At 46.6% G+C, this 26,109-nt stretch overlaps 1 protein-coding gene across 3 annotated transcripts in view; it reads right to left on the bottom strand.

The window, feature by feature from the left end:
• Positions 1 to 26,109, bottom strand: part of OSBPL3 (oxysterol binding protein like 3) — an 812,031-nt gene that overhangs the window by 31,153 nt on the left and 754,769 nt on the right. For all 3 annotated transcript variants that reach the window (XM_085631654.1, XM_085631656.1, XM_085631655.1), the window contains one exon: positions 12,507 to 12,629. In XM_085631654.1, coding sequence (XP_085487780.1) covers positions 12,507 to 12,629 — 123 coding nt within the window. The remainder of the gene's footprint in view (positions 1 to 12,506; positions 12,630 to 26,109) is intronic.

Here is a 26,109-nt window from a genome sequence, read left to right as displayed (position 1 = left end):
CCCGGGCTGTTGCCATTGCTGATTTTGCCTTTGATATTTACCACAGTTTATTTTGCCTAAACGCGCATAGCGCCATTTCTGATTTTCCATTGCTGATTTTGCCTTGATGATTTTGCCACAGTTGGTTTTGCCTAAACGCGCATAGCGCCATTTCTGATTTTCCATTGCTGATTTTGCCTTGATGATTTTGCCACAGTTGGTTTTGCCTAAACGCGCATTGCGCCATTTCAGATTTCCATTGCTGATTTTGCCTTGATGATTTTGCCACAGTTGGTTTTGCCTAAACGCGCATTGCGCCATTTCAGATTTCCATTGCTGATTTTGCCTTGATGGTTTTGCCACAGTTGGTTTTTTCCTGAACGCGCATTGCGCCAATTCTGATCTCCATTGCTGGTTTTGCCTTTGATGATTTTGCCAAGTAGTATGTGCTGAATTACTATTGAGGAGTTCCATTGACTTTTTCGCTGTAGCGCCTTGCTGTTTGTTTTCTCTACTCGGAAGCAGGGGTTAAACTTTCTTTGCCGCTTCCAGGGTTATTATTGGGAAACTAGATTGATTTCCACTGACCACGGTGTGAGAGCACCGACTCTTGCTTTACTGCATAGCCTGTCCTTGGCCTTTCACCTGCGCTACGGCCGTGTAGCGACCGGCGTTCCCGCAGTACGGGTGAGTGCCTTGAGTCTGGGACAGGACATAGCTCTGTGTGTGCTTCCATTGTGGTTGTGGGTTCTTCACTGACCATAGTCTTCCTCTATCGCAGGTCATTCCGAGATACCCTGCACCCCTACCCACCGTTTTCATTCAGGCTCCTTTCCCTGCGTCCATCTCATCCCTGCTGGGTTCTACGGTCCACGAGGGTCAGGTGGGTGCGGGGACGGGCGCTCCTGTCGTCTCTGCGGAATCGCTGCACAAGCAGAGGTAAGTCTTGTGGAGCAACTTGACAGAATACGAAGCCCACGTTTACCATTCTGCCCAGACGACATGGGCGACCCAGAGGTCACCTTGCAAGACATTGCCTCCATGCTAACCGCAATACAGGCAGAAAACCTCAGCTTACGTCACGACATGACTACCCTACAGGGCCAGATGTCATCTGGGGTCACCAACCCTTGGGGGTCCGCCCGAGCCACCGGGGCATACAGGAAGGGATATTACGACAGCCAACATTTACGTTTGGGGGGTCCTCTGCCGCCAGCAACCCGAATCCTGCAGTTCAAGTTATCGCTCCTCATCCCGTACAATTGGCACCACCGGAACGGTTCTATGGCGACAGTACCAAGTACGGCATCTTTATCCATCAATGCCACTTGCATTTTATGGCCAGGAACACTGCCTTTCCTGATGATGCATCCAAAGTTGCCTACATCCTGTCGTACATGGGCGGAGACGCCGCTCAATGGTCAATAGCGTTGGTGGAACACGACGACCCCATGCTGCACCACCTGCCGACCTTTAAGGAAGCTATGCGACGTATGTTCGCGCGGCACACTTTTGTGCAAGCCGCTGATAACGCGTTGCTCAGCCTCAAGCAAGGCAACCAGGACCTCCTGCACTACATCACCACTTTCAGTAGGCTAGTGATTGAGTCCCAGTGGCCCGAGGACAAGAAGGTGTCAGTCTTTTATCGAGGATTGCGAGACGAACTAAAAGATCTCATTTCGCAGTTCCCTGACCCACCCGAGGAAATCGGGCCCTTCATCGATCTGGTGGTTAAGATGAACTTTCGGTTGCAAGAACGAAGGTCAGATAAAGGAAGAAGCAGTGACAGTCGTTTCCTATCTATGGGGGAGAAGGAGACCCGAAAGACCCAGGAAGGGCCCGGTCCCCAGAGCGACGCACCTGAACCTATGCAAATCGGAGGCATAAGAGGTCCTTTGTCAAATCAGGAAAGGGAATGGCGGAGGAAACAGAATCAGTGTCTGTACTGTGGGAAAAGCGGACACTTCGTCAGGGAATGTCCGGTGAAGCCCACGAAGTCCCGGAGCGGGAGGCCGTTCGCGTTGCCCATCACCAAAACGGAGAAGACGGGAAACGAGACAACCCAGTAGATAAGGGGATCCGTCCTCTGGGTTTTTCGTATTGCAATGCCGCGATCCCTGCTGTAGTCGACGGTACGCACCATATAGGAATGGATGTTTCCTTGCAAAACCAGGAGGGCAGAACCTGGCAAGTAACGGCGATGTTGGACTCCGGTGCTACAGGCTGTTTTATAGACACCGCATTCTCACGTGCCTTGGGTATAGCCACCGTGTCAAAGGCCCAACCCGAGACGGTCAAGGCGGTGGATGGAACAGACCTAACATCCGGCCCTATTCGGCACCACACCGAGAACATGACTATGTCCTTTATCAATCACCACGCCGAAGTTATCAGCTTTGACGTCATTGATGCTCCTCAATTCAAGGTGATATTGGGGTTGCCGTGGTTGGTGAAGCACAATCCTCGCGTTGATTGGGTATCCAGAAGCATCCACTTGGACTCAGAGCATTGTTGTGATTCCTGTTATACCCAAGACCACCTCCTCGAGACCCGCTCCATACAAGCAAGATCGCTGCCCGTGCAGGGAATGGGGTTGGTTTCCCAAGCAGCCGTGCCCAAAGAATACCTGGACCTAGCCGACGTGTTCGACAAAAAGGGAGCCAACACCTTGCCGCCACATCGCTCGTTCGATTGCCGGATAGACCTGATTCCCGGTTCCACGTTGCCCTGCAGCAGGATTTATTCTCTCACGGAGAAAGAAAACGCCCACCTACGCTCCTACTTGGACGAGTATTTGGTCAACGGCTTTATCCGTCATTCCAGGTCTCCGGTTTCCTCTCCTCTATTTTTCGTGGCTAAGAAGGAGGGCGATCTGCGGACGTGCATTGACTTTCGAGCGATGAATAACATCACCGTAAAAAACCGTTACCCGCTGCCCTTGATAACCAATCTCCTGGAACAGGTAAAAGACGCCGCGGTGTATACTAAACTCGACCTGCGGGGTGCGTACCATCTAGTCAGAGTCCGAAAAGGCGACGAATGGAAGACCGCTTTCCGAACTAAATTCGGGTTATTCGAATACCAGGTCATGCCTTTCGGACTCTGTAACGCTCCCGCAGCGTTCCAGTACTTTATCGACGAGGTGTTACGGGAGTTCATAGACGTCTTTTGCATCGTCTACATAGACGATATCTTGATCTATTCGCAGACCATCACAGAGCACGTGCAGCACGTGCGTTCCGTCCTTCAGCGGCTGGGTAGACATCGTCTGTATGTAAAGCTGGAAAAGAGCGTCTTTCACGTCACCACAGTCGAGTTCCTGGGGCATGTCATCACTCCAGCGGGCATACAAATGGACAACAAGAAGGTGGAAGCCATCCTGTCCTGGCCCCCCCCGGAGTCCGTGAAAGGGGTACAACGGTTCCTGGGGTTTTCCAATTACTACCGCCGATTCATTACTGGCTTCTCCGAGATGGTAGCCCCGATTACCCGGTTGTTGCGTAAGGGCGTGCGCTTCGATTGGGATCAAAAGGCGGACGACGCCTTCCACGAACTGAAGAGACGTTTTACCATAGCCCCGGTTCTGATGCACCCCGACACCAATCAGCCCTTCGTCGTGGAGGCGGATGCCTCTAAAGATGCCATCGGGGGCGTGCTGTCTCAACGGAGCACCCGCACTGGACTACTGCATCCGGTGGCATTCTATTCCAAGAAACTACAACCTGCGGAACGTAACTATTCAGTGTCGGACAGAGAGCTCCTTGCCATCAAGACCGCTTTCGAGGAATGGCGCCACTTCCTGAAAGACGCCAAACACACCGTAACCATCTATACGGATCACAGGAACCTTCAGTTTCTCCGGTCAGCACGTGCTCTCACCGCCCGACAACTCCGATGGACCCTTTTCTTCAATGACTACGATTTCGTGATCACTTTTCGGCCAGGGAGAGAAAATGCCAAGGCCGATGCCCTCTCGCGGATGGAAGAAACTGACAACGAAGCTGAGAACACCGAGCCTGTTCCTATCCTTGCCGAGAAACACTTCCAGGGTGTGGTGACGTCTTCGGGCTTCTTATCTCAAGTACGGAAGGACACGGAGCAAGTCGACCTGGAGGGACTGACGGATGGACGCACAGACGTGTCATACACGGACGGATTGCTGTTTCATGGAGACCGGCTGTATCTACCTGGGGTGCCCAGTCGGCAGGAAGCGGTCCGCCTATGTCACAATCACGTTTTGTCCAGCCATCCCGGTTTCCATAAGACACTAGAGCTCTTGCAGAGACAATTCTGGTGGCCGACCATGGTGGCCGACACAGGACTTCATGTGAGGAGCTGTACCATCTGTCTCCTGAGTAAGAACGCTTCCGTGCCTCCGGTGGGCCTTCTGCGTCCCATTCCGATACCACCGTATCCATGGCACACCATCTCCATGGACTTCGTGGTGGAACTTCCTACCACCAGGACAGGGCACACCACGATTCTCACCATCGTCGACCATCTCTCTAAAATGGCGCATTTCGTGCCTTTGCTGAAGGTGCCCACAGCTGTGACCCTGGCCGGAATCTTTGTGCAAGAAGTAATCCGCCTCCATGGCATTCCATCGGTGGTCATAACAGACCGGGGATCGCAATTCGTGTCCCACTTCTGGAGAGAGGTGTGCAGAATCCTCGAGATGGACGTACGCTTGTCCACAGCGTACCACCCACAAACGGACGGTCAAGCGGAAAGAACAAACCACACCATGGAGCAGTACCTCCGTTGCCTGCTGCTCATGGTTGACAAAGACTGGTCCGAGGTCCTATGGATGGCTGAGTACGCCTACAACAACAGTAAGCATTCTGCCATCGGAATGTCTCCCTTCTTTTGCCTCCAAGGCCGTCACCCCCGCACCTCTGCCTGGGAAATACCCCGGGACTGCTTCTTGCCGTCAGTTCGTTCCTATCATGCTGCCTTACGTACTATCTGGCAGCAAGCTCGATTTGGGTTGGCCAAGGCAAAGGACACCTACAAGGCGCATGCTGACGCCCATAGACAGAAGGAGCCCGAATACCGCATGGGTGACCGGGTGTGGTTGTCTATCAGACATCTCAACGTGCATGGCCCCAAGAAACTGTTACCCCGTTATGTGGGTCCCTTTGTCATTGAGAAGGTGGTAAATCCGGTGGCTATGAAACTCACGCTCCCTCCGCACATGCGGATCCACCCCGTTTTCCATGTCTCTCTTCTGCAAGCGGTCCGCCCGGATGGCGGGGTTCCCTCTCCTCCGTCTCCAGTGGTGGTGGAGGACCATGTGGAGTACGAAGTCCGGGCCATCCTGGGTTCTCGTCGTACCAAGGGGAAGTTGTTCTACCTGGTCGATTGGAAGGGGTACGGCCCGGATGAGCGGTCTTGGGAGCCTTTGTCCCATGTTCGCCATGCTCCTGTTCTGGTCCGTGCCTTTCATCTCAGTCACCCCTGCAGCCCTCGCCCTGCCGTCCCTTTTTGAGCCCCTGGGGGGGGGGGGGGACTTGTTTTTGAGGGGGGGTTCTGTCATGTTACGGCGCTTGCCGTCCCCCTCCACGAAGACGCACACACAGAGACGACCCGGAATACTCACTTCCGGGCGGAAGTCGAGGTACCGGTCTAGTCATCCACAGGGGCACTAGGGTCAAGAAAGCGCTTCCGGGGGAAACGCTTATACGCCGCGTTTCCCGCCGGCTCGGCGCTTCGTATTCTTTGGAGTTCCGAGCTGCGAGGAGCGAGATTGACCGTCCTGAAGCCGAACGGAAAAGGACGCCGTCCCTCTCCACTGGAACCAGTTTCTACTTACTTCCACGCTTCGGAACCAGTCCTGGCTTCTCAGGTTTTTCCTAACCCTTGCCCCCTAGCCTTCCCGGGCTGTTGCCATTGCTGATTTTGCCTTTGATATTTACCACAGTTTATTTTGCCTAAACGCGCATAGCGCCATTTCTGATTTTCCATTGCTGATTTTGCCTTGATGATTTTGCCACAGTTGGTTTTGCCTAAACGCGCATAGCGCCATTTCTGATTTTCCATTGCTGATTTTGCCTTGATGATTTTGCCACAGTTGGTTTTGCCTAAACGCGCATTGCGCCATTTCAGATTTCCATTGCTGATTTTGCCTTGATGATTTTGCCACAGTTGGTTTTGCCTAAACGCGCATTGCGCCATTTCAGATTTCCATTGCTGATTTTGCCTTGATGGTTTTGCCACAGTTGGTTTTTTCCTGAACGCGCATTGCGCCAATTCTGATCTCCATTGCTGGTTTTGCCTTTGATGATTTTGCCAAGTAGTATGTGCTGAATTACTATTGAGGAGTTCCATTGACTTTTTCGCTGTAGCGCCTTGCTGTTTGTTTTCTCTACTCGGAAGCAGGGGTTAAACTTTCTTTGCCGCTTCCAGGGTTATTATTGGGAAACTAGATTGATTTCCACTGACCACGGTGTGAGAGCACCGACTCTTGCTTTACTGCATAGCCTGTCCTTGGCCTTTCACCTGCGCTACGGCCGTGTAGCGACCGGCGTTCCCGCAGTACGGGTGAGTGCCTTGAGTCTGGGACAGGACATAGCTCTGTGTGTGCTTCCATTGTGGTTGTGGGTTCTTCACTGACCATAGTCTTCCTCTATCGCAGGTCATTCCGAGATACCCTGCACCCCTACCCACCGTTTTCATTCAGGCTCCTTTCCCTGCGTCCATCTCATCCCTGCTGGGTTCTACGGTCCACGAGGGTCAGGTGGGTGCGGGGACGGGCGCTCCTGTCGTCTCTGCGGAATCGCTGCACAAGCAGAGGTAAGTCTTGTGGAGCAACTTGACAATAATTCAATTAACATTTAAAAACCGTCCTTACTGAGCATAGCAAGCGACCAAATCCAGTTGGTATATCTAAGAACCACGTAGACACAAGCACTTGAACCGCAGTGTCACTTGTTAGAGAGCTTTATTGCATAAAAAGTGGGGGTGAAAAGGAGTCACTGACTTAAAAACAAAACAGAATCAGATATTACATGACAGCAGTCACATTTAAAATACATTAAATATGAATCTGAACTTTTCTTATTACTCGCAGGAATTTGATTAACAAAATGTAAGATATATCAGCAAAGATGAATCCCCTCCCACAGCATGAATATCTCTTCTCGCAATAGATGCTGAACAAATGCTCAGAGGTGGCTGCACAACACATGCCAAAAAAAACATAAATAAGAAATGCATAGAGTTTTGATTAATTAATGAAATGCTATTCAAGTTAAGCTTCCCTTATGTATGCATGTCCTCCTCCCATTCATACATGGATACTGCATGCCACCAGCTTGGGAAATTACCCTATACAGGAACCAGGCTGGTCACAGAACTCCTACATGACTTGCAGTGTCCGTTTACCATAGGATTATAGATTATAGAAAAACGACTTAGGGGGTGATTACGATGGCGTAACAGTCGCCACCACCATGCCGGCAGTGGCGACCATCACGCCATCGTAACGTGATTTACCCACCGCCACATCATGATGGAGGTGGGTATCACGGCGGACGGAAAGTCCATCTGCCGCTTTTCCGCCAGTCGGCAATCATTATGATTGCCAGCCGGGCGGAGCTGGGGATCATATATGGTGGCGGTGCCTAGCAGGCACTGCCATCCATATTATGATGTGCAGATTTCAAGGCCTTCCCTTGGCGGCGATGCTGCCATGGAAAGGCTGGCGGGGATTCCCACAGAGGGATGGGGACATGGTGGGTGCACTTGGGGGATACCCCCCTACATTTCCATGCACAAGGTGGCAGGCACCACGCGGTGCCTGCCACATTGTACACTGAAATGCACAACATGGCAATTTACCATTGCGGCGGGTGCTGCAGCCAGCAGCACCCACCGCAATGTTAAAATGCCCGATGCGACTGCCGCGGTGGCGGTCCCATCATAGTCAGGGGTGCGGGACCGCCGCATGGCAGGTGGGCAGTCCAGTTCCCGCTAGGATGCGCCATCCTAATAGGCCAGTCTGTCTCTTGCACCTTCATATGAAAATATGATACTCTCACAGATGTGTTACCATTAAAGAGTCTATAGCAGATTTTACCTTGTTGTTTAATAAGTTTGCAACACCTTAAAAGCCCACCTTCAAAAGTGGCTATCGTGCAGAATGAGTGGTATCGTAGCCATACATTTGTTATTTTTACCTATTTGCTGTGGTTTCTACCTAATTGCAGTATGCGGATGGAAATAGGAGTAAAAGCCCTGGGTGAACCTGGAAAGCTATGCAGTTCGGAAAAGGAAACAACATTTGGAATGCCGCAAAGAGCCATTTGCGTAGATTACTCAGGAATCCTCAAACAAAATAAGAATTCTAATTAAAATATAATGAAAATAAGTAGGAGAAAATTGAAATTGGTAACCATGTTTTTAGTTGTAATTTTGTTCCCGATGGCTGATTTACATACAAAAAAATGTTCTGCTATTCTGTGATCCACATTTCTCCCAATAAAAATGATGCTCCACTTATGTGGATGGGCTTCTGATCTGCGGCTGGAACGACCCAAAAACGCGACAAGGAAACATCATGATTTTGCATTTCAAATTGACCAATTCTGGCGATATGGGTAGCTGTGGAATTTGGGCCTGGACTCAGCCAGAACCTATGGAAATGTACTCACACCAGATTGTTCTCGAACCTACACACTGGGTGGGGTCCATAGTGGTGTGACTTTTGAATCCCACTAAGTTGTCTTACCTTGAATGCCCTGCAAACCTCAAACATTAGCTCACATTGATGTCATCCACAACATTCCTTCCACATAGCGTTCCCACACTTCTCCCTATGAAAGCGAAACCCTTTTTAGGTCTCGTCTGAGCCAGCGCTTTAGCGATGCTCTCGCGAGAGCTTTTGTAAAAGGGGGATCTGGAAGTGCAAACTAGTGCTTTTCAGGCCTCCAAATACAGTGCATGTGCGCCAGGCGCGCGCACCATTTGGCAGCCTGAAAAGCACTGCCTGATCACTTTCGCGGCCGCTTTGATGTCCTCAGTGAGCCGCGGCCACTGAGGACATCAAAGCGGCCGCGAAAGTGAACACTATTTGCCACCCCCTCCCTTATCCCACTTCCTGCTTGTTGGGAAAGATCTTTTCTATAGCGTTGAGATCCATTTATATGTAAACGGCTATTAAAATGTATATATTACCATACAATAATGCAACAGAACGTGCCATATAATCTGCCTTTGATCACAGGGGCTGCATAAATTGCTTTTCTTCACCGTATCATTTACCTCGTATTTCCCGCATGATTCGGCAAATCATTCTATCACATACTTTGGTTTTTCTTTTCTGTGTAAAATGGGAAGAACCTCGCTAAACCCATCTCGATCCTTAAACAGCATTAAGATGTTCCCTTCCTGGCACGCCTGGCTCTAGAACACGGTGTCCTGTGCCCATCCCCACTCTCAGGTACCACCATTTTATTTCTGCCATTACTTACTCCTTCCGCTGCCTCACCTCTCGCCGCCCATTATTTCTTCCTGTGACTCTGTCGGGTTCCTTTCCTCAGTATCAGTGACCCTCAGCACGTGCGTGTCATAAAGATAGCGACCTCCAGCTCTTCACACCTACTTTTTCCGCGCCTCTCCGGGGCTCAAGCGTCTCGGATAACAATGGTGCTAACACCGAGCGTTTTAAGAGAGCTAGCCTTTCACACCCAACCCTATCATTTACAAAGGAGCACAGTGAGCCGTAGAAAAGGAAATAATTCAGTACTGCTCCGTTGAAACAATGCATCGTCATTAAGTGAGATTAATCCAACCTCCTTTCCTCCGAGTCTATCCCAACAGCCCTAGACAATGTGTTCCATGCGTTTTTATTGCTATCCAGCCGTTTACCCTCATTTTAATGTTTATATACATGTTCATATAAGCCGCATTCCTCGGGTACTTTGCAAAAAAATACAAGTAAATGGTTACATGCAAAAATCTTTATAGTTGCACAATGCGTGTCTGCAGGCCATACAGGAACTTTGCACCAAAAAACGGGCTTGCACAGATTGAATGGAGCACCATTTACAAAGAAATAAGCCATATGGTTAAACATCAAGGATTTGGGGCTGCAAAGAAAACTATCTAACTATTTGCGTTTGTTCTATATAAGCATCATATCCTAAATATAATTCACTTTACTTGACACTCGTCATGTGTCACACTCAAGCTATGGTATTTATGTCATCTGCACCCAGTAGTATAGCGCACGTTCTGCTCTTGGTATGACCTTGCAGTGCCTTCCTGGGAGTAAGGACCCGTTACCATTGAGGGGTTACCATCGCAGGGCGCAGTCTGCTTCGTTCTGTGCTCTTGGGCTGTGTTTGAGCTCTGGGGCCACATGGTGCTGAGCTGGTTTAGTGCAGAGCCCAGTGCCTGTTTTTTTGCATCTAAGGCATCTAATATTCATCACTATGACCTGGAATTTCTCTGAGTTAATGAATGAACTTTAGAGAGAACAAGAGGCATTATCTACTCACTGTTTCTGACTTTCACAAGCAGACTGGAAGAAATCTCTGCCTGCCCACGCCAGCAACTTTACTATCCAGCAAAAATCAATTCAAAACCTGCTATCGAGGGAGCATATTTTCCGAGCTGTGATTACAAATACAGGTTTAAACTCCCCTGCCCCAACCACCTCCATATGCATCTCTGAGGCTCTTTTTATGGAGCAGTGTTTAATTATGCTTACTTTATCACTAGTTACTACGAAGAACAGCAGATGATAGGGTTGTTTGTTGACGGGGTGTCTGCTCTTTTGAGAGCCGCAGGTCGCTCCTTTGAGTAATGCCCATACTCTCTACTTCATTCAGAGGCTTTCCTCTGATTAAGTTGCAGCTGAGCTGCCACTTCAAGGAAACACTATATGTGACTATATGTTACTACATTACCCAATCGGAGAAGGACACATTTCATTTTCATCTGTTCTGTCCTGGAATTTACTTTGTCTGATAAAGAGGAACAGCATTCAGCAAGACTTGTAAAACTTCACCTGATTGGCTCAAGACGTGACTCAATTTTTAGCTAGTATGGCTACCTGAGCTTTCAGGGGCAAGCACATGGCCTTGTAATGATGTTAATGTGTCTTAGATACGTAGATAATTTACAATGTTTGTTTGTCTCTAGCAGCAGCACAGATTTGAGGAGGGCAGTCATACGGAATGTACTGCTGCACGCCGCACACTGCTGCACGCCACACACTGCTGCACACTGCTGCATTACTCACTGCTGCATGCTGCACGACACTGCTGCACGCAGCACACTGCTGCACGCCGCACACTGCTGCACGCCGCTGCACGCCACACACTGCTGCATGCCTCACACTGCTACACGAAACACTGCTGCACGCCACACACTGCTGCATGCCGCACACTGCTGCACGCCACACACTGCTGCACGCCACACACTGCTGCACGCCACACACTGCTGCATGCCGCACACTGCTGCACGCCGCACACTGCTGCACGCCGCACACTGCTGCACGCCGCACACTGCTGCACTCCACACGCTGCTTTTATGCGAGTTTATGCTACTGACATTGTAAATGACAATGCCTTTTATTTGTTTTAAAACCAAAACATAAATAAAAGGCATTGTAATTTTACAATACCAATAGCTCAAACTATTATAAATGCGAGACCTATTGCATTGCAAATGCTTGTTCTGGTCAGCCTGCCAAACAGATTTTGTGTTTTTAGCTGAATCGGACTCGAAAAGTGAACAAAAACATTGCATTCTGCTTTAAAAATGTGCAATCTGCCACTTTCAAAATTCGGTGAAAATCTAGCACACAGGTGTGTACGTTCTGCTCTTTGGGAACACTCAATACATACATTTGCGGCATGAGTGGGGGAGCTGCTCTTTTTGCATGCACCAGTGCACTGCCAACATACCACTGTGATGAGTCTACCGCCCCTGCAATGATGACCCTCTGCAATCGGCACACTTCAAAGGGTACTGTAGGGCTTCATGTACTCGCATGGAGGGACTGCACGCCCCTATTCTAGCAAAAGATGTGTTTCAATGCTCTGTAGCTTTGCTGTGTGTGTACGGATAACGAAGAGACACTTTGTTCCTACCGGCATCCCTCTTCACCGTACAATACCTTCTATTACACCAAGAATACCTACGTGCTTAAAATACAAATAGAATGATTTATTCAAGAACTGCCCCACCCCCACAAAATGCCCTACGTCGTGTGCCCTCATTTAAAGCATTTGTCAAAAGGTGGCAACATCTATTATGCCATGTCTCTACAAAAAACTGTGCTCACACAATACAAAAAAGACCATGTTGTATGCTGTTTGCATATGTATTGTTCTACGGAAAAAAATAACCCTGCAAACAAAAAAGTTATTAACATGCTGCTTTGTAGCACATTTTGCAAAGCCCTTTGAGTGCAACTGGTGATTAAAAGTACCGCAATGTTAATATATATATTTTCAAATCTTCACAGCTTCTGTATAAGTGATGAAAGCACAAATGTAACACCATGGGAAGAATCTTACCTAAAAAATCGAGCTTGGTGCTCCAAGTTATTTTCTTCTAATTCTTTCCGTCTTTCCCTTTGCTGCTGTTCAATTCTTTGTTTTTGTATTTCAGCACTCTCGATATCCCCTTCTTCTAGAAACCTAAAAGCAGAAAATACCGATTTTACTGGGAAATATGCCTCATGTCATTAACGCATGAAATAGCTTGTATGTACTGTTCCTGCAATACCTAAATACTAGATCAGTCAGGGGCGTCGTGAACCCCCCGCTTTAGCAGCTAGAGCGGGCGTGGGATTCTTTAAAGCCCTCTCCTTTGGGCAACTCGCAGACAAAAGCTCATAATTAATGTTGTAATGGAATTTAGCACAACTTGAAGAGCAAGCAGAAAAACGGGTGAACGAAAGATGGGTAAATAGACTAGTGGGGGGGGGGGGGGGGGGTACTGAATGAGAGGAGAGGAAGTGTGGGAGGAAGGTAAGATGACAGGTGAGTGGGTGAATGAATGAGTAGGTAGAGTGGGTGAAGGGGTGAGCGCATGGATAGGTGGATGGATGAAAGGATGGCAGAATAAAGGGATTAATGGATAGGTGAATGGATGGACAGATGAAATGATGGCAGAGTAAAGGGATGGTTAGGTGGATGAACAAGTGAAAGGATGGCAGAGTAAGGAATGGAAGTCGAGTTGGTGAAAAGATGAGTGAATGGATGATTGATGGCAGAATGGATGGGTGGGTGGATGGATGGATGGATGGAGGAGTGGATGGAGGAGTGGATGGAGGAGTGGATGGAAGGTGGAGTGGATGGAAGGTGGAGTGGATGGATGGATGGCGGAAGAGTGGAAGGATGGATGGCAGAATAGATTGATAATTGGAAGGATGGAAGAAAGGATAGATGGACGGGAGGCAGAGTGCATGGATAGCTCAATGAATGGCAGTATGGATGGATGGGATGTAGAAAAATTGACCAATGTATGAAAGAATGGGTAACACAATGTAAAGGTGAAATAGTGGATATTTTTGGGTGGATGGAAGGATGAAAGGATGAACGCATAGATGCTTGGACCGAAGGGACAAGGGAGCTCTTCTAGGAAGGGATGGGCACACTTGCTTTGCTCACTTGGTGCCATAAGAGGTTCAGTTCAAAGTGGGGGGTATCTTAATTTTCCAGCTACTCCTTCTCTGAAGCCTTTCCTGTGTGGCTCAGACCACGCTTGCTGCGTCTAATACTTAAGATTAACAAATTAAAAGTGCCCCTGGCAGACAAATCCTTCTGCATGAAACACTCCTTTTCGGAAAATTTTCAGAAAAATAAAAGAGCCACAAAAGAACGCAGAAATGTATTAATTAATGGAAAACAGAAGATACAATTGAATTCCTCAACAGATTCAAACCTTGAAACTGATTTAAGATCCAGTCACTCCACATACAGGTAGGCCTTTTCTGAAACAGTATGCCTTGTTTTGCAAAACTCCTTTGAAACTACAAATCATGAATTCCAGGAGGGTGGTGATTCAATTTAACAGGGAGGCGAGACAACCTGCACCACTGGAAGCTAGGTTTCCTCGTCTCAATGCACAGGTAATATCTTTCCTCCTTGAGGTCTCCCTGGAGAAACTTTGCAACACACTATCCAGCATGAATCCTATTTCATGTTCGGGCAAGCCATGCCCATCTAACATCATCACAAGAATATTGCTGGACATTAATCACAGATTGTAAACTGATTTTTCAATCCATGGGACTATTGCTAAGGGCCTTTAAAAACTCCGGGATTTCCCTTTTACCTTAAAAGCCATCTCAAGATTCTCTAGATTAGAATAATTATACCAAAGTTTCCACTTTCTCGTAAAGGTACTAGAACATGCTGTTAGTATTGAAAAGCAAAATGATCTGGAGAAACATAACAAAATGGGACATTGGCACTTTGTTTTCTACCTAAACTGAAATATAGAGAAAGCACTGCTTGATGGACAAAACAAATGTTTGCAAATCAAAGATAATGGCATGTTCTTGGGCCACCCAACAGCTTTTAACACTCTCAGCCACTCTATCTTATCATGAGGATTGGGTACATTTCGGATCACCAGAAGATCCTGCTTGAACACTTCTATCCTGATCCCCAGAGAGTGCTGGGACTTGGTCCTGGACATGGAAGTGAGTAAAACACCAGAGAGTGACCACAACCCCATTAGTCTCAGGTGCTCTATCCTGACCGAGCAGAGAACGGCCAAATGCTTCGCCGCCAGTATCACCCCAAACAACAGACAAACAGTTAATTGGAATAGAGAAAATCACTTGAGCAACGAGACTCCATCAAAAATTTGCCTTGACTATTTCCTGGCTACCACCAAGTTCAGTGACGAGCCGGAGACAATACTAGCAAAATACACCAAACTCTCAATGGATCTCACACGCCACTGGTCAGCACCTTTGACAACGAAAAATTAGGACCGGTGCCTTACAAGGGTTACTATCTATCCAGAATTCAGCTGAGGACTTTTTTTGCAAAAAATCTTTGCAAAACTTTCTGTGTATTTTATTGATAATCACATACATATATTGTAAATATTCACATTTTCACTATCACACCAAGTCACCTTATTCACTTTGTCACTGCGTCGCTTTCTTGTAAATATTATTGTATATACAGCCTTTTTGATTTTTTGTACATACCCAAAGGAGTTGATGAATGATTTGAAATTCACTTGAAATACAAAAAATAAATTATTACGTTTTTTGAATTATTATTCATTGTTTAGGATTAATTGTTTGCTAGATCATCGTTTGCTGTGTGTTTTGTTTAATTGATCTATTCCAATTGTAAATAATTTTTTCTCCCTACGGAACCATTGTTCTTATATATTGATGAAGCCCAGGTTCCTTGGGTTATAGGGTTACCCCTGTGTGCTTAATTAGTTGAACAGCCATGTTTATATGTGATTAATCCATATGTAATCTCACTATAGAATGCACATTAATTTAGAAAATGTATTTGTACTTTCAAAATGGCATCATGTATTTTTGCAAGAGTAGAAATGTGCTGAATTGTGTTTCACAGTGTAGAAAACCAAGTGATTTTAGTTTGCTTTAGTGGACTCAGCTCACTGTAGTTTTTTGCCCTTGAACACTCAGAATGGAATTTGCTCCTCTTCCCTACCAGCTTTCAATGAAAGGGCTTTGTTAATAAATCCTGCCTCCGGTTTCCGTTCGACCTTCACTATGTTGCATATTTTTGTAGCCTGTTTAAACCTAGAGAGACGAGCACACTTTTTTTTCATAAATCACAAGACTGAAATTTGAACAAGAACACGCCTGATTAATGACGTATCCAGTCACCCCATGGGGAGATGATGTGTCTTGAAGTTCTGATTGGATCAGCTATGAGGACCGAGCACGTGAACGTTTACTTGAAATATGGCTTACAAGTGGGAGGAGGGCCTCTCTTTTTCCATTTTTTCTGAGGGCCAGGCCCAGTTTCTGTGCTGGACACAGAGACGGGGAGGAGCTGCATTCTGTGGGGGCTATTGTGCAGCTTGAGACAGAGACACAGACTAGCACAACGAAGCAGAGGCAGAGAGAGAAAGAGCTGAAAGGATCAGAACAGATTTAGATTTTAGGTGCTAAACTGCATTTATTTCTCTTTATGGGATATTTTTGCCATTATTAATTATTGATTAACCTTGTAAGACTTACACTTTTTCTTAGAAACTTTTTAAGAGTTTGATTGACAATTTGCGCCACATTTCCCTTCCTATATGTGATGCTTATATGCAGACTGTAATATGTTCTGTATTAATGCTATTTTTCCTATTTTTTTAATTCTGTAACCTGATTGATATTTGACTAATGAATAAAGAGTCAGAGAACCTTAACTTTTGACTTAAAATAAAACCCTTTAAAATAACTCACCACTTTCATTATTGCCTCTAATATTGTTTGCATTTAATTTTCATATTTATATAAAGTCTCCTGTTTGGTGAAACACGGTCATCAAAAGGTCCATCATTTTCACCCTTTACAGCGGTAAACCATAGGTAATGAGGTTTTGAATAGGGAAATTACCAGGTAATTACTGCTGGATCAACAACAAGGAGCAAAAACAAGATAGCAAGCAAATGTTGGTACAACAAGTGTAGAGGAGTCAAGACCAAGTTGAAACTTGCTTACAGTAAGTGGTACATCACCCAAAGAGGCACGCTCCTCTTCAGGGCCACAAGGAGAGACTACAAAGCACTAATCAAGGGCAGGAAACTGGTATACCAGCAAGAAGTATGACAAGACCGAACCAAGGCAGCAGAAAACAAGGACAGTAATTCCTTCTGGAGAATATTGTGAACTATTTAGAGATGGTCCACGGTCCATGGAAAACTATATTGCAGCGCAGACCTGTGTAGACCATTACAAGACCATATACGCTGGTGGCGATTGTACCCCACTGCTGCTTCACCCCAATACTCCCCTACCAACGGAGCAAGCTACTGTTCTCTGTCCCGAGGTAGAAAGAGTGATCTTAGACCAGAAGGCCAACTAAACCCCAGGCCCGGATGGTATATCTGTCAACATATTTCGATCAGTCCCCAAGGCTTGGTCTGTAGCTCTGCCCATGATATTCAGCGCAGTGATAAGATCAGGCAATGTCTCGCTCTCTTGGTGATCCACCATTATAGTTCCCTTTCATAACAAGCATTGGCATAGCCAATAGATCTCGCCTTTGGGACCTTACAAGTGTTTAGCCATGCAACACTTGATGTTCTGGATATTGTGCTGGATAACTAAACACTTATAAGGTCCCAAAGGCGAGACCTATTGGCTATGCCAATGCTTGTCTTTAGAATCTGGTCACCCTAGTATGTACTTGTGTCTGAATGAGTGCCTAGAAGTCTCTGTGCGTGCTTGAGTGTGTATGTACATGCATGCTTTTTCAAAAACTGCACGTTTTGGCAGCTCACCTCGGAATAATCACACACAGTGGCTCATAGTAAGCAAAAAAATATGGAACACAGAGGGACTGCTTCAGATCCAGGACATTGCCTGTGTGTGCGTGACTGCTTAGAATCTTGTGTGTGCATGTACTTGTGTGTGCGTGAGGACTTGGAAGCGTGTGTGCGCTTGTGCATATGTACATGATTTCTATCAGGAAACTGCACGTCATGGCAGCTCATCTATAAATAATCACAGCGGCTCATGGCAAACAACCGAGCACACATAGGAACTTCTTCAGATCTTGTGCATTGTCTGAGTGTGCGTAAGTGTTTGGAGGCATATGTATTTTGTTTGATTCACGATACTACTATAGTATATGAACAAAAAACATTGGCAAAACGAGTAAGTCAACGTTGTGAGACCTACTGGCGTTGCCATTGCTTGTTTGACTTACTCCATCTGCCTCTGTGAAAAGGCTCAAGACCAATAGTGACCCTGCCGAACTCGCCTGTACAGTATTTTCAACCTTAACTCGAATTACTATTTCTATAGCTTCTATGTGCCTTTGGCTCCCCCCAGTGGTAATGCCAACGTGAAATACGGCGAAGCATTACGTTGTAAACCCCTCTATATAACAAATGCATTTTTCAGATGTAAAGTACCCAGTCATTTATTCACATTTACAGCAAACAATTAACGCGGCAAATAAAGCACAGCATATATTTTTTTTTAAATAAGTGAAAGAAGCGATCGATACGTAGAGACCCCATTAAATAAACATGGTATGATTAACGATAGAAAAACAATTAACTTGTGGCAGCGATACGTATAACAAGCAGGTCATTCGCTCTAAGCTGTGAGGGAAGTGGACCGAGAATCAACAAAGCGTTTCCTTTGCGGGAGCTTGCCAGGGGCACCATGTGTTTGCAAGTTAATTACAAACATATGGTGTCAAAGCTCGCTCCCGCAAGGGAATCGCCAAACGTGCACGCGTTGCCATTGAGAGCAAGGCATCGCGTGCACGTTTTTGGGCCAAAACTGAATCCATTGCTAAAGGTCTTTTTCCTATGCAGCGAATGCGCACTGCGTAGGCGAGACCTAAAAAAGGAAGCAAAGTGTTACTGTGCAATTACAGACCTATCTCGCTTTTGAACAGCACTGGGAAAATCTATGGGCGGGTCCTTTTGAATAGATTGCAGGCCTGTACAGATAAAAACAGTCTTTACAGATGCACAGGAGGGGATTCCGCAATTCATTAGTATCATCAATCAAGCCACAAAACTATTCATGATATGCATCAAATATACAAAGATGATCAAGCATCCTCTCTATCTAACCTTCATCGATCTTAAAGTGGCTTTTGATCTGGTCAACGGATCCAACTATGGGATTTGTTCAAGAAACAAGGAATTGAACAAGACCTCTTACAAGCCATCAACGCACTTCATAAGATACGCTGGCCTGCGTCTGCTATGGAAGTGGAGGAGAATGCACTCCTTATTTTTATATCTGCCCAGGGGTACACCAGAAATGCGTCCTTGCCTCGCTACTACACTCCCTCTTCTTGAATGACTCAGAGACGTTTCTACTCGACAGGGTAACAGATGCATGAAGCCAGCAATAAAAAAAAAGAATTATCCTCTTGCTCGTGGATGATGCAGTAATTTTATCCTGCATGCAAAACGAGTTGCAAAGGAGATTCGTCAGCTCCGAAAGCTACTGTAGACAAAAGGATCTTGTCATTAACATAGAAAAGACAAAAGTAATGCCGCTGAGGCTATCCCCACCTTTGACAAAATCACCAAGAATTACTGGCAAGTCACTCGAAATAGTCAAGGTCTATGACTACCTCAGGATCTCCTTCAACAAGTTGTCCTAGCCCATATCGACAAAGAGCTGCCACCCTACAGCACTCTGGCAACGCAATCCTAAGGCTTAAGAACAAAATTGGCTGCCGTTCACTGAGTGCCGTGTTACAAGTATGCAAGCAAAAAGCAGTGTCTGCAGCAAATTGCGGTGCAGATTCTGGGGGTACAGCAACAGTAAGCAGCTCCAAACGATGGGAAACACATTTTTTAGAACACTACTGCACCTGAGCCCTGGTTACTGGCTACGCCCAAACCACAACAGGCATGGACATTCCTTCCTGAGATTAGCGCTTGTAGAAAATTCCTCACAACCTGTGGGCAAGTTATGTAAAAAGCGGTCTTCAAAACCTTGGCCTCGAGCATCTATGCTTTGAGCCAGCCAACAATGGTAAAGGAAGCATTCCTGCACACCAAATGTAAGACATGCAACAGGAATGCACGCTCCTCTGTTCCATCCTGCAACTATTTGCACACAAAGCACACCCTGAGTATGGAGCAATACCTGAAAGATACTAGCCCCAACGCACGCCGCACCCAATATTTAAAATTCCGTCTTGGTATCCTGCCCATTAGAACTTATATCGCCAAATTCTCTAAAGGCTGCACCATTTCTGGACCCTGTGACTGCACAGTGGGCTGCAATGAGTCCATAGTGCAATAAATGCTATTTTGCACCAAAATCAAGCACTTTGCACAAAGTGGCTCATCCCCAAGTTTTTAATTACCTCTTACACAGACGCACTAGCACTTTGTGCCAGATCAGATTTACCAATTATTTACGAGTCCGTGTCAAGCTACATTATGGGAGCATGGTTCATTATAAGAACGGCATAGAGATCTCCCCTTCTCCTCAACCAAGTGACTGCAGCCCCACTTAACGCACTAGCACTCTGTGCCAGATCAGACTTTCTAACCATATACAAGCCTGTGTCCTGGTACCTAAGGGAGTGCGGTTTATCACATGAGGGGCAGAGGGACCCTTTACCATGGTCACTAATTAACAGTAGCCCCACCCTACCGGGACTCTAATGGATTCTTATCTGACGCATTTTGTTCAACAGAATTGTTTACTACTGCTTGAACGTCACTTTTTATAATTTCGGGGCACAAACACATCAATAGCAAAAAACACTTGAGCCTGCCGATCACGACGGTGCCAGCAGGTACGATGGACCTGAACATCAGCTGTTTATTATATGCAGTTTGATTGTGTGCGCAATAAGTTCCTTTAAAGACTAGTTACGTCCCAAAGGAGCCTGCCAAGAACACGAGAGACCCCTGTGCCCCAATTTTGCACGAAACCCAGCACCCCATCGAGAGGTTTATACGAATATCTCCACAAACGATGAATTTAGGGTTGGAGGTGGCTTAGCCCATCACAATATAGTTTGAATGGCCACAAGGAGCGTATGGCTTTCATTTTACTCTTCTGAAGAGGTAATCCTGCTCTTCGACATGTATTAAGGTGTGACCTGTGTGAACGTTTCATTTTCTATTTGTATATGTTATTCTTCTATGGGCTTTTATGCCTGAAGTAGCTGGTTTGCATCTTCTCTTTCTGATTAGCCAGCATAAGTTTAGATTAGGGAGTTCATCTCCCACTAGCTGTATTACACGGGGTGTGAGAAATGACACCCTTTTTGCTGCGGTTCTCCCATTTCGTTTGATTTTGTTGGCTTTAGGACTCTGTGAACATTACCGCTGCTAAGCACATCAGCTTCCTCCATAAAAACATGGCTGTACCTTGAACCTTCCCGATTTGGTTTCATTGCAAATCGTGCCAAAGATGCACCAACGGCATAGAAGGTTGAATGTCATGTTGGCTGCTGAGTGTTTTTACACTGTCCACATATATGACAAACGCATATGTCTCTTGGGGCACCACTGTTTTCAGGCTGGGCTGCTGTTTAAAAAGTGGCAAGGAAAATTGCTTTTAGCATGTAGGGAAAGCTTATTTTTGTAAATTCATAAATCAACCCTAAAGTATACCTTGTAAGCCCAGAGGGCTGGGTGCTAACATATAGTGAGGTTAGTGTATCCTCACAGTTGTATAAAACGCAAAATATGTTTCACTGAGTAGGCTTTGCCAAACGTTTCACTGAACAGGCTTAGATGAAATTACAATCTTTATTTGCTATCTCCACTTGGAAAAAATGGTAGAAAAATGCTTTAAAGCCATGTTATACTCAAAATCTGAATGGATACATTTTCGCTAACTTAAGTAGAAAAGTCACTTTGCAAAAAGGTACTTCATTTTGCCCGAGTGAAAACTGGCCTAAAACCAGTTTGCCACTCAGACCCTCCAGAAATGAAATACATATCCTAACGTGGGAGAGTTAACGACCCTGGCTCAGAGGACAAAAACCTGCCTCGGAGCCCACAAAGCCCACAAAGAGCAGATAGGAGTTAACCACTAACCATTCGCAGAGATAGTGGACAGGGACAGTTTGCAGAACACAGGTCAGCATTAATGCTTACTCTTTTGACTTGGAGACACCAAAGAGGGCTTTTCCTATTCCTCGAAGGCAGCCAAGCGCCGTTCACTGTAGAGAGAAACAGTTTTGATCCGGTCAGATAGGAGGAGAGCTCATGTAAATAGGGGAGCGGCTAAGCAGCTGAAGACAGGCCTCCCTTTTGGCACTGTCTTCTGCTACCTTGGAACATGTGCTCTTGGGTAAATTTACAGTACGGCTAAGAGGAAATGCTAAAAGAGGAGGTGGAGAGACTGAGAAAATAGTCAGGAATGGGTGGCAGACTTTCTCCAGACACTGGCTATTATACAGGATAAATCTAGTACTTCAACCATACCCTGCTCAAAACATTCCTGCAACTAGGAAAACTCCACATGAAGAAGGTGGCCCTCCTAGAAGACTCATGTTGGGAGAGGACTCATCCAAGGAATCATGGACTCCAGAATCCTGCAGACATCCAGAGACTGGAACTGCTCTCTAAGGGTCAAGTGGTTTGCCGTCTTCAGGGACAAAAAAGCAAGACTCCAGAATCCAAGAAGGCCCCTCTTATCACAGAGAATTAAACCTTGTAGGAGAGAGACCTGCTGCCTAGATGTGTGCCTTGAGGAACAAGTAGCTTAAGAATGGGTAGTAAGAACTTTTCAGAACTTTGATAAAAGTAGTGACACATTCATTGTATTCACATCTAGAGGACTAGCATACAGTCCTGAATTTACGCAGCGTGGTTGAACCCAAGATGAACAATTAAACCAGGTTCATCCTGCTCAGATCTTTTTGCTGTGCTTACAATTGGTTCACCTGGACCTAGCGACGAAGGTATCCAGTCTTGTAGAGCCCTGCCCAGCTGCAGCTTCAAGTATTGCCAAGCTAAAGGATTTTGACTTCTAAACAGTGACTAAGTATGACGGTAAAACATTGTATTTGGCAGCAAATCTAGTTGACCTAAAAAAGAGATCCCATCAACGGCAAAATACAGATTTTTCCTGTTCAAAGCTTTTGGCGCCAGAACCAACGGCTTCAGTGGTAGCTCAACAATGGCATATCCAACTTCAAGGAACCCTTACTAGCCACAGATTTTGCCCCACTGGTAGATTTTGACTTCAATATCTGAGACTAAGACCGAAATTGAAAACTTTGACCAGGATGACCAGAATGGTGTATGAAGCCTCCATTCCAACATGGCCTGAAATCAAGCCAAGGTTCTGGTTAACAGCTAACTGTTTTTGATTGGTTAGTTACTTTTTCTTGAGGCTTTTTGCATTAAAAGCTTAAAAATGAATATCTCCCTTTAATCTATTTTATTGATCTTTGTGTCTTTTAGGTCATTGCATTTTTCCAAATTGGTTTATGAATTTCATTATGTTGTGTTATTTACCTTAAGTTTTAATTTATCATGCACTTCTCTGGGCAATGTCTGCTGCTTGTGGCACAGCTCCCAGGTACTGCACAGACATTATCCGAGAACTGTTTGATCTAAGAAGAGTAGATTTTTACTAAATTTACAGGAGTAGTCCCAGTGCTAAATTAATTATCCCATTCCAGACAAAGTGTATAAAGGTGTTCTTGTCACATCCTTTCTACTACTATTCGTTATTTATGTTATTCCATTAGATAAACTCCTGTGCAGGTTTAAGATCGTTTTTCATAACTATAACAAGTGGCAAATCATCTTTTTGAGTAGAGTAGCGATAACAGATTGTGAGGGCACAAATAAAGAGCAAAACAACAGGTTGTAGAGTTTGGCAGCTAGGTCTATGGCTAATGTTGATAAATGAAGTCACATCTCACCAACTTTGAGAGCCGTTCACTGTATCCTGATTTAGCCAAGGCCTCCTGTGCTCTGAAGAGCGCTGAGTGAAGCCGCTTCCACCAGTCCTGGAGCTGCTCTCATGCTGATGAGAGCAGCGCCAGGATTGGTTAAGGGAGTTGGCTGGGTCCCACATGAAGCCTGCCTGTAGTGAAAGTGGGTGTTCCGGGACACACCGTGTACCCTCCAGTGCTCAGGCCCATTCACTAGCTCCCGACTCCCGACTCACCACTGCCTCCCACTTGACCTGGACCCTTGTAGTAAAGGCCACCTGCGATTGAAGTCGAGGTGATCTATATACCCAGGATACTACCCTTCGGCCCACCCCAAAAGTCAGGTTAATGTAAATGATCTCATGCTCCACCGACTCAGCCTGCTGACCCTGTTGCTATACTACTCTGGCATATGTAAGGAACTGTGAAGTGGGAAGCCAGGTTTCCTTCACCAAGTCCTCTAGAGACCATTATCTACCCTCCGCGTAACAGTCCCTGACTGTGTGCATGTTTGCTGCAGTCCAGTTGCACATCATGTGGGCCGAAAGTAGGGCCCGACAGGTGTTGGTAGACCCACCAGCAGCAGGAATAGGGAATAGTGGCACTATTGGCCTGCTATCCGAGCGAACTTCACAAAACAGTGTAGCGTGATCTGCAGTAGTTTGGGGTCGGTCCCATAGTGGGGAGTGCCCCCAGCATGAGTGGCACCAACCATACACGATCAGGGTCTGCTCCATAGGGTCCCAGTTCTACCTCTGTGACTGCCCACCAACCAGCAGGCCAACCATTGTACTTTCGCCACTGTGTGGTATAGCTCAAGGTTTGGGACACCCAGTCCACCTACCCTTGTTGATTGCTGTATAGTATGTAGCAATGCCCTGCATTGACCCCCCCGCCCAAATTAATTCTCACAGCAGGGAGCAAAATCAATACTGGAGTATCCAGAGAGGTGGGGGGGGGGGGGGGATTCACGAAATAATACAGCAGTCTGGGCAGGATAATCATTTTCATAAGCGCTACTTGCACAATCAAGGGGAGTCAGTGTGGGTCCGAATGCCATGCTCCCTCTTCAGGATCTTAGGCAATCTGTGTTCCTATGGAAAACCCGGATTCCGAGATACTGGAATGTTCGAGGCTCCCACTTCAGCCCATTAATGCGGATCACCTGGGTACCACAGTAGTCTCGCTAAAGGGGAAGAAGATGCAGGACTTCTCCCAACTGGTACATAAGCCCGTTGCCTCTCCCAGGCGCCTGAGCTTCAAGATTCCCAGGACACCCTAGTGCAGGCATCGCGGAAAAATAGAAGCATGTTGTTTGGGTATATTGAGATGTTTCGGTCCCTGTCATGGAGTCTTATACCTAGGCCCCGTCCTCTGCCGAATAGTGTCAGCAAACAGCTCTATGGCCAATGAAAACAGAATGAGGGACAGAGGGCACACCATCCGCGTGCAAATCTCAATGGGGTCCGAGATGTTTTGCCCAGTTTTTGCCTATGCTCGGGCTCTAATACATAGCAGTGTTACCCATTTGGCCCATTCTGGGTCCATGTTCATGCGATTCATGACCATTTGCAAGCACCTCCAACGTAAGGTACCAAAGGCCTTAAGCAAGTCAACCGATAGTACCACTCCCTTCGGGGGCCGTATCACCAGGGGTCTCATTCAGCACCCAATAGAGGCACTGGATGGTCAGATAGATGTTGCGAAGTGGAATAAAGCTAGTCTGATTTTTGTGGATCAAGAGGGGCTAATGGGGTTGCAGTCGGGTAGCCAGGACCTTGCTAAAGATTTTGTGATCCAATGTGAGCATTGACAAGGGGCGATACGAGGAGGTGTCCTCTGGGTCCTTCAGCAGTTAAATCGGCAATGCCTCCTGACAGGTGGGGGGCAGTGAGCCTGCCTTCCACAGAGAGCGTTCTATAGGGTCACCAGTTGGGGTACCAGCAGCAAGCTGAATGCCTGGTAGAACTCTCCGGGGAGCCCATCTACCCCAGGGGACTTCCCACTGCCAAGTCCTTAATGTCCCACTCTGATTTCAGGATCAGAAATCGGTTGGCCAGGACACGCTGAACAGTGTCTGGAAGGCGTGGCAGGGTCAGTCTAGCCATAAATCGGTCGATCATATTCTCCGTGGCACGGTCTGGGCCCCCCTATAAGGTCCTGTAATGGAAAACAAATCCCTACTGAGTGTTGGATTTCGTATGTGCAACACACTGCCTGCTGCCCGGAGTGTGTTTGTGATTGGCGGTCTGTGGAGAAAAGTCAGGACACCAGCCTCCCAGCCTTGCCTTCCTCCGCATGTGATTTAGCTACATGTTCTTTGTAGAAGAAAAGGCCCAAATGGCGTGTGGTATCCTTACAAGACGCTTGCTTTACTAGGAGTTACGAGAGATGGGAAGGGCCCAGAAGAGATGTGGCCTCTAGGGCTTGTATCCTAGGCTCCTGGTTATCCATCTCAGACTCAAGTTTTGCATACCCCAGCCTGAACAGCAATACAATGGTCCCTATTTACCACCTAAAATGCCTCTCAGACCACCGCCACCGGCTACAAGCCCCAATT

Source organism: Triturus cristatus, chromosome 10, assembly GCF_964204655.1.
Source record: "Triturus cristatus chromosome 10, aTriCri1.1, whole genome shotgun sequence".
In the NCBI taxonomy this organism is placed as follows: domain Eukaryota; kingdom Metazoa; phylum Chordata; class Amphibia; order Caudata; family Salamandridae; genus Triturus; species Triturus cristatus.
The sequence above is the reverse complement of the archived record's forward strand: the minus strand, read 5'-3'. Positions and strand labels throughout refer to the sequence as shown.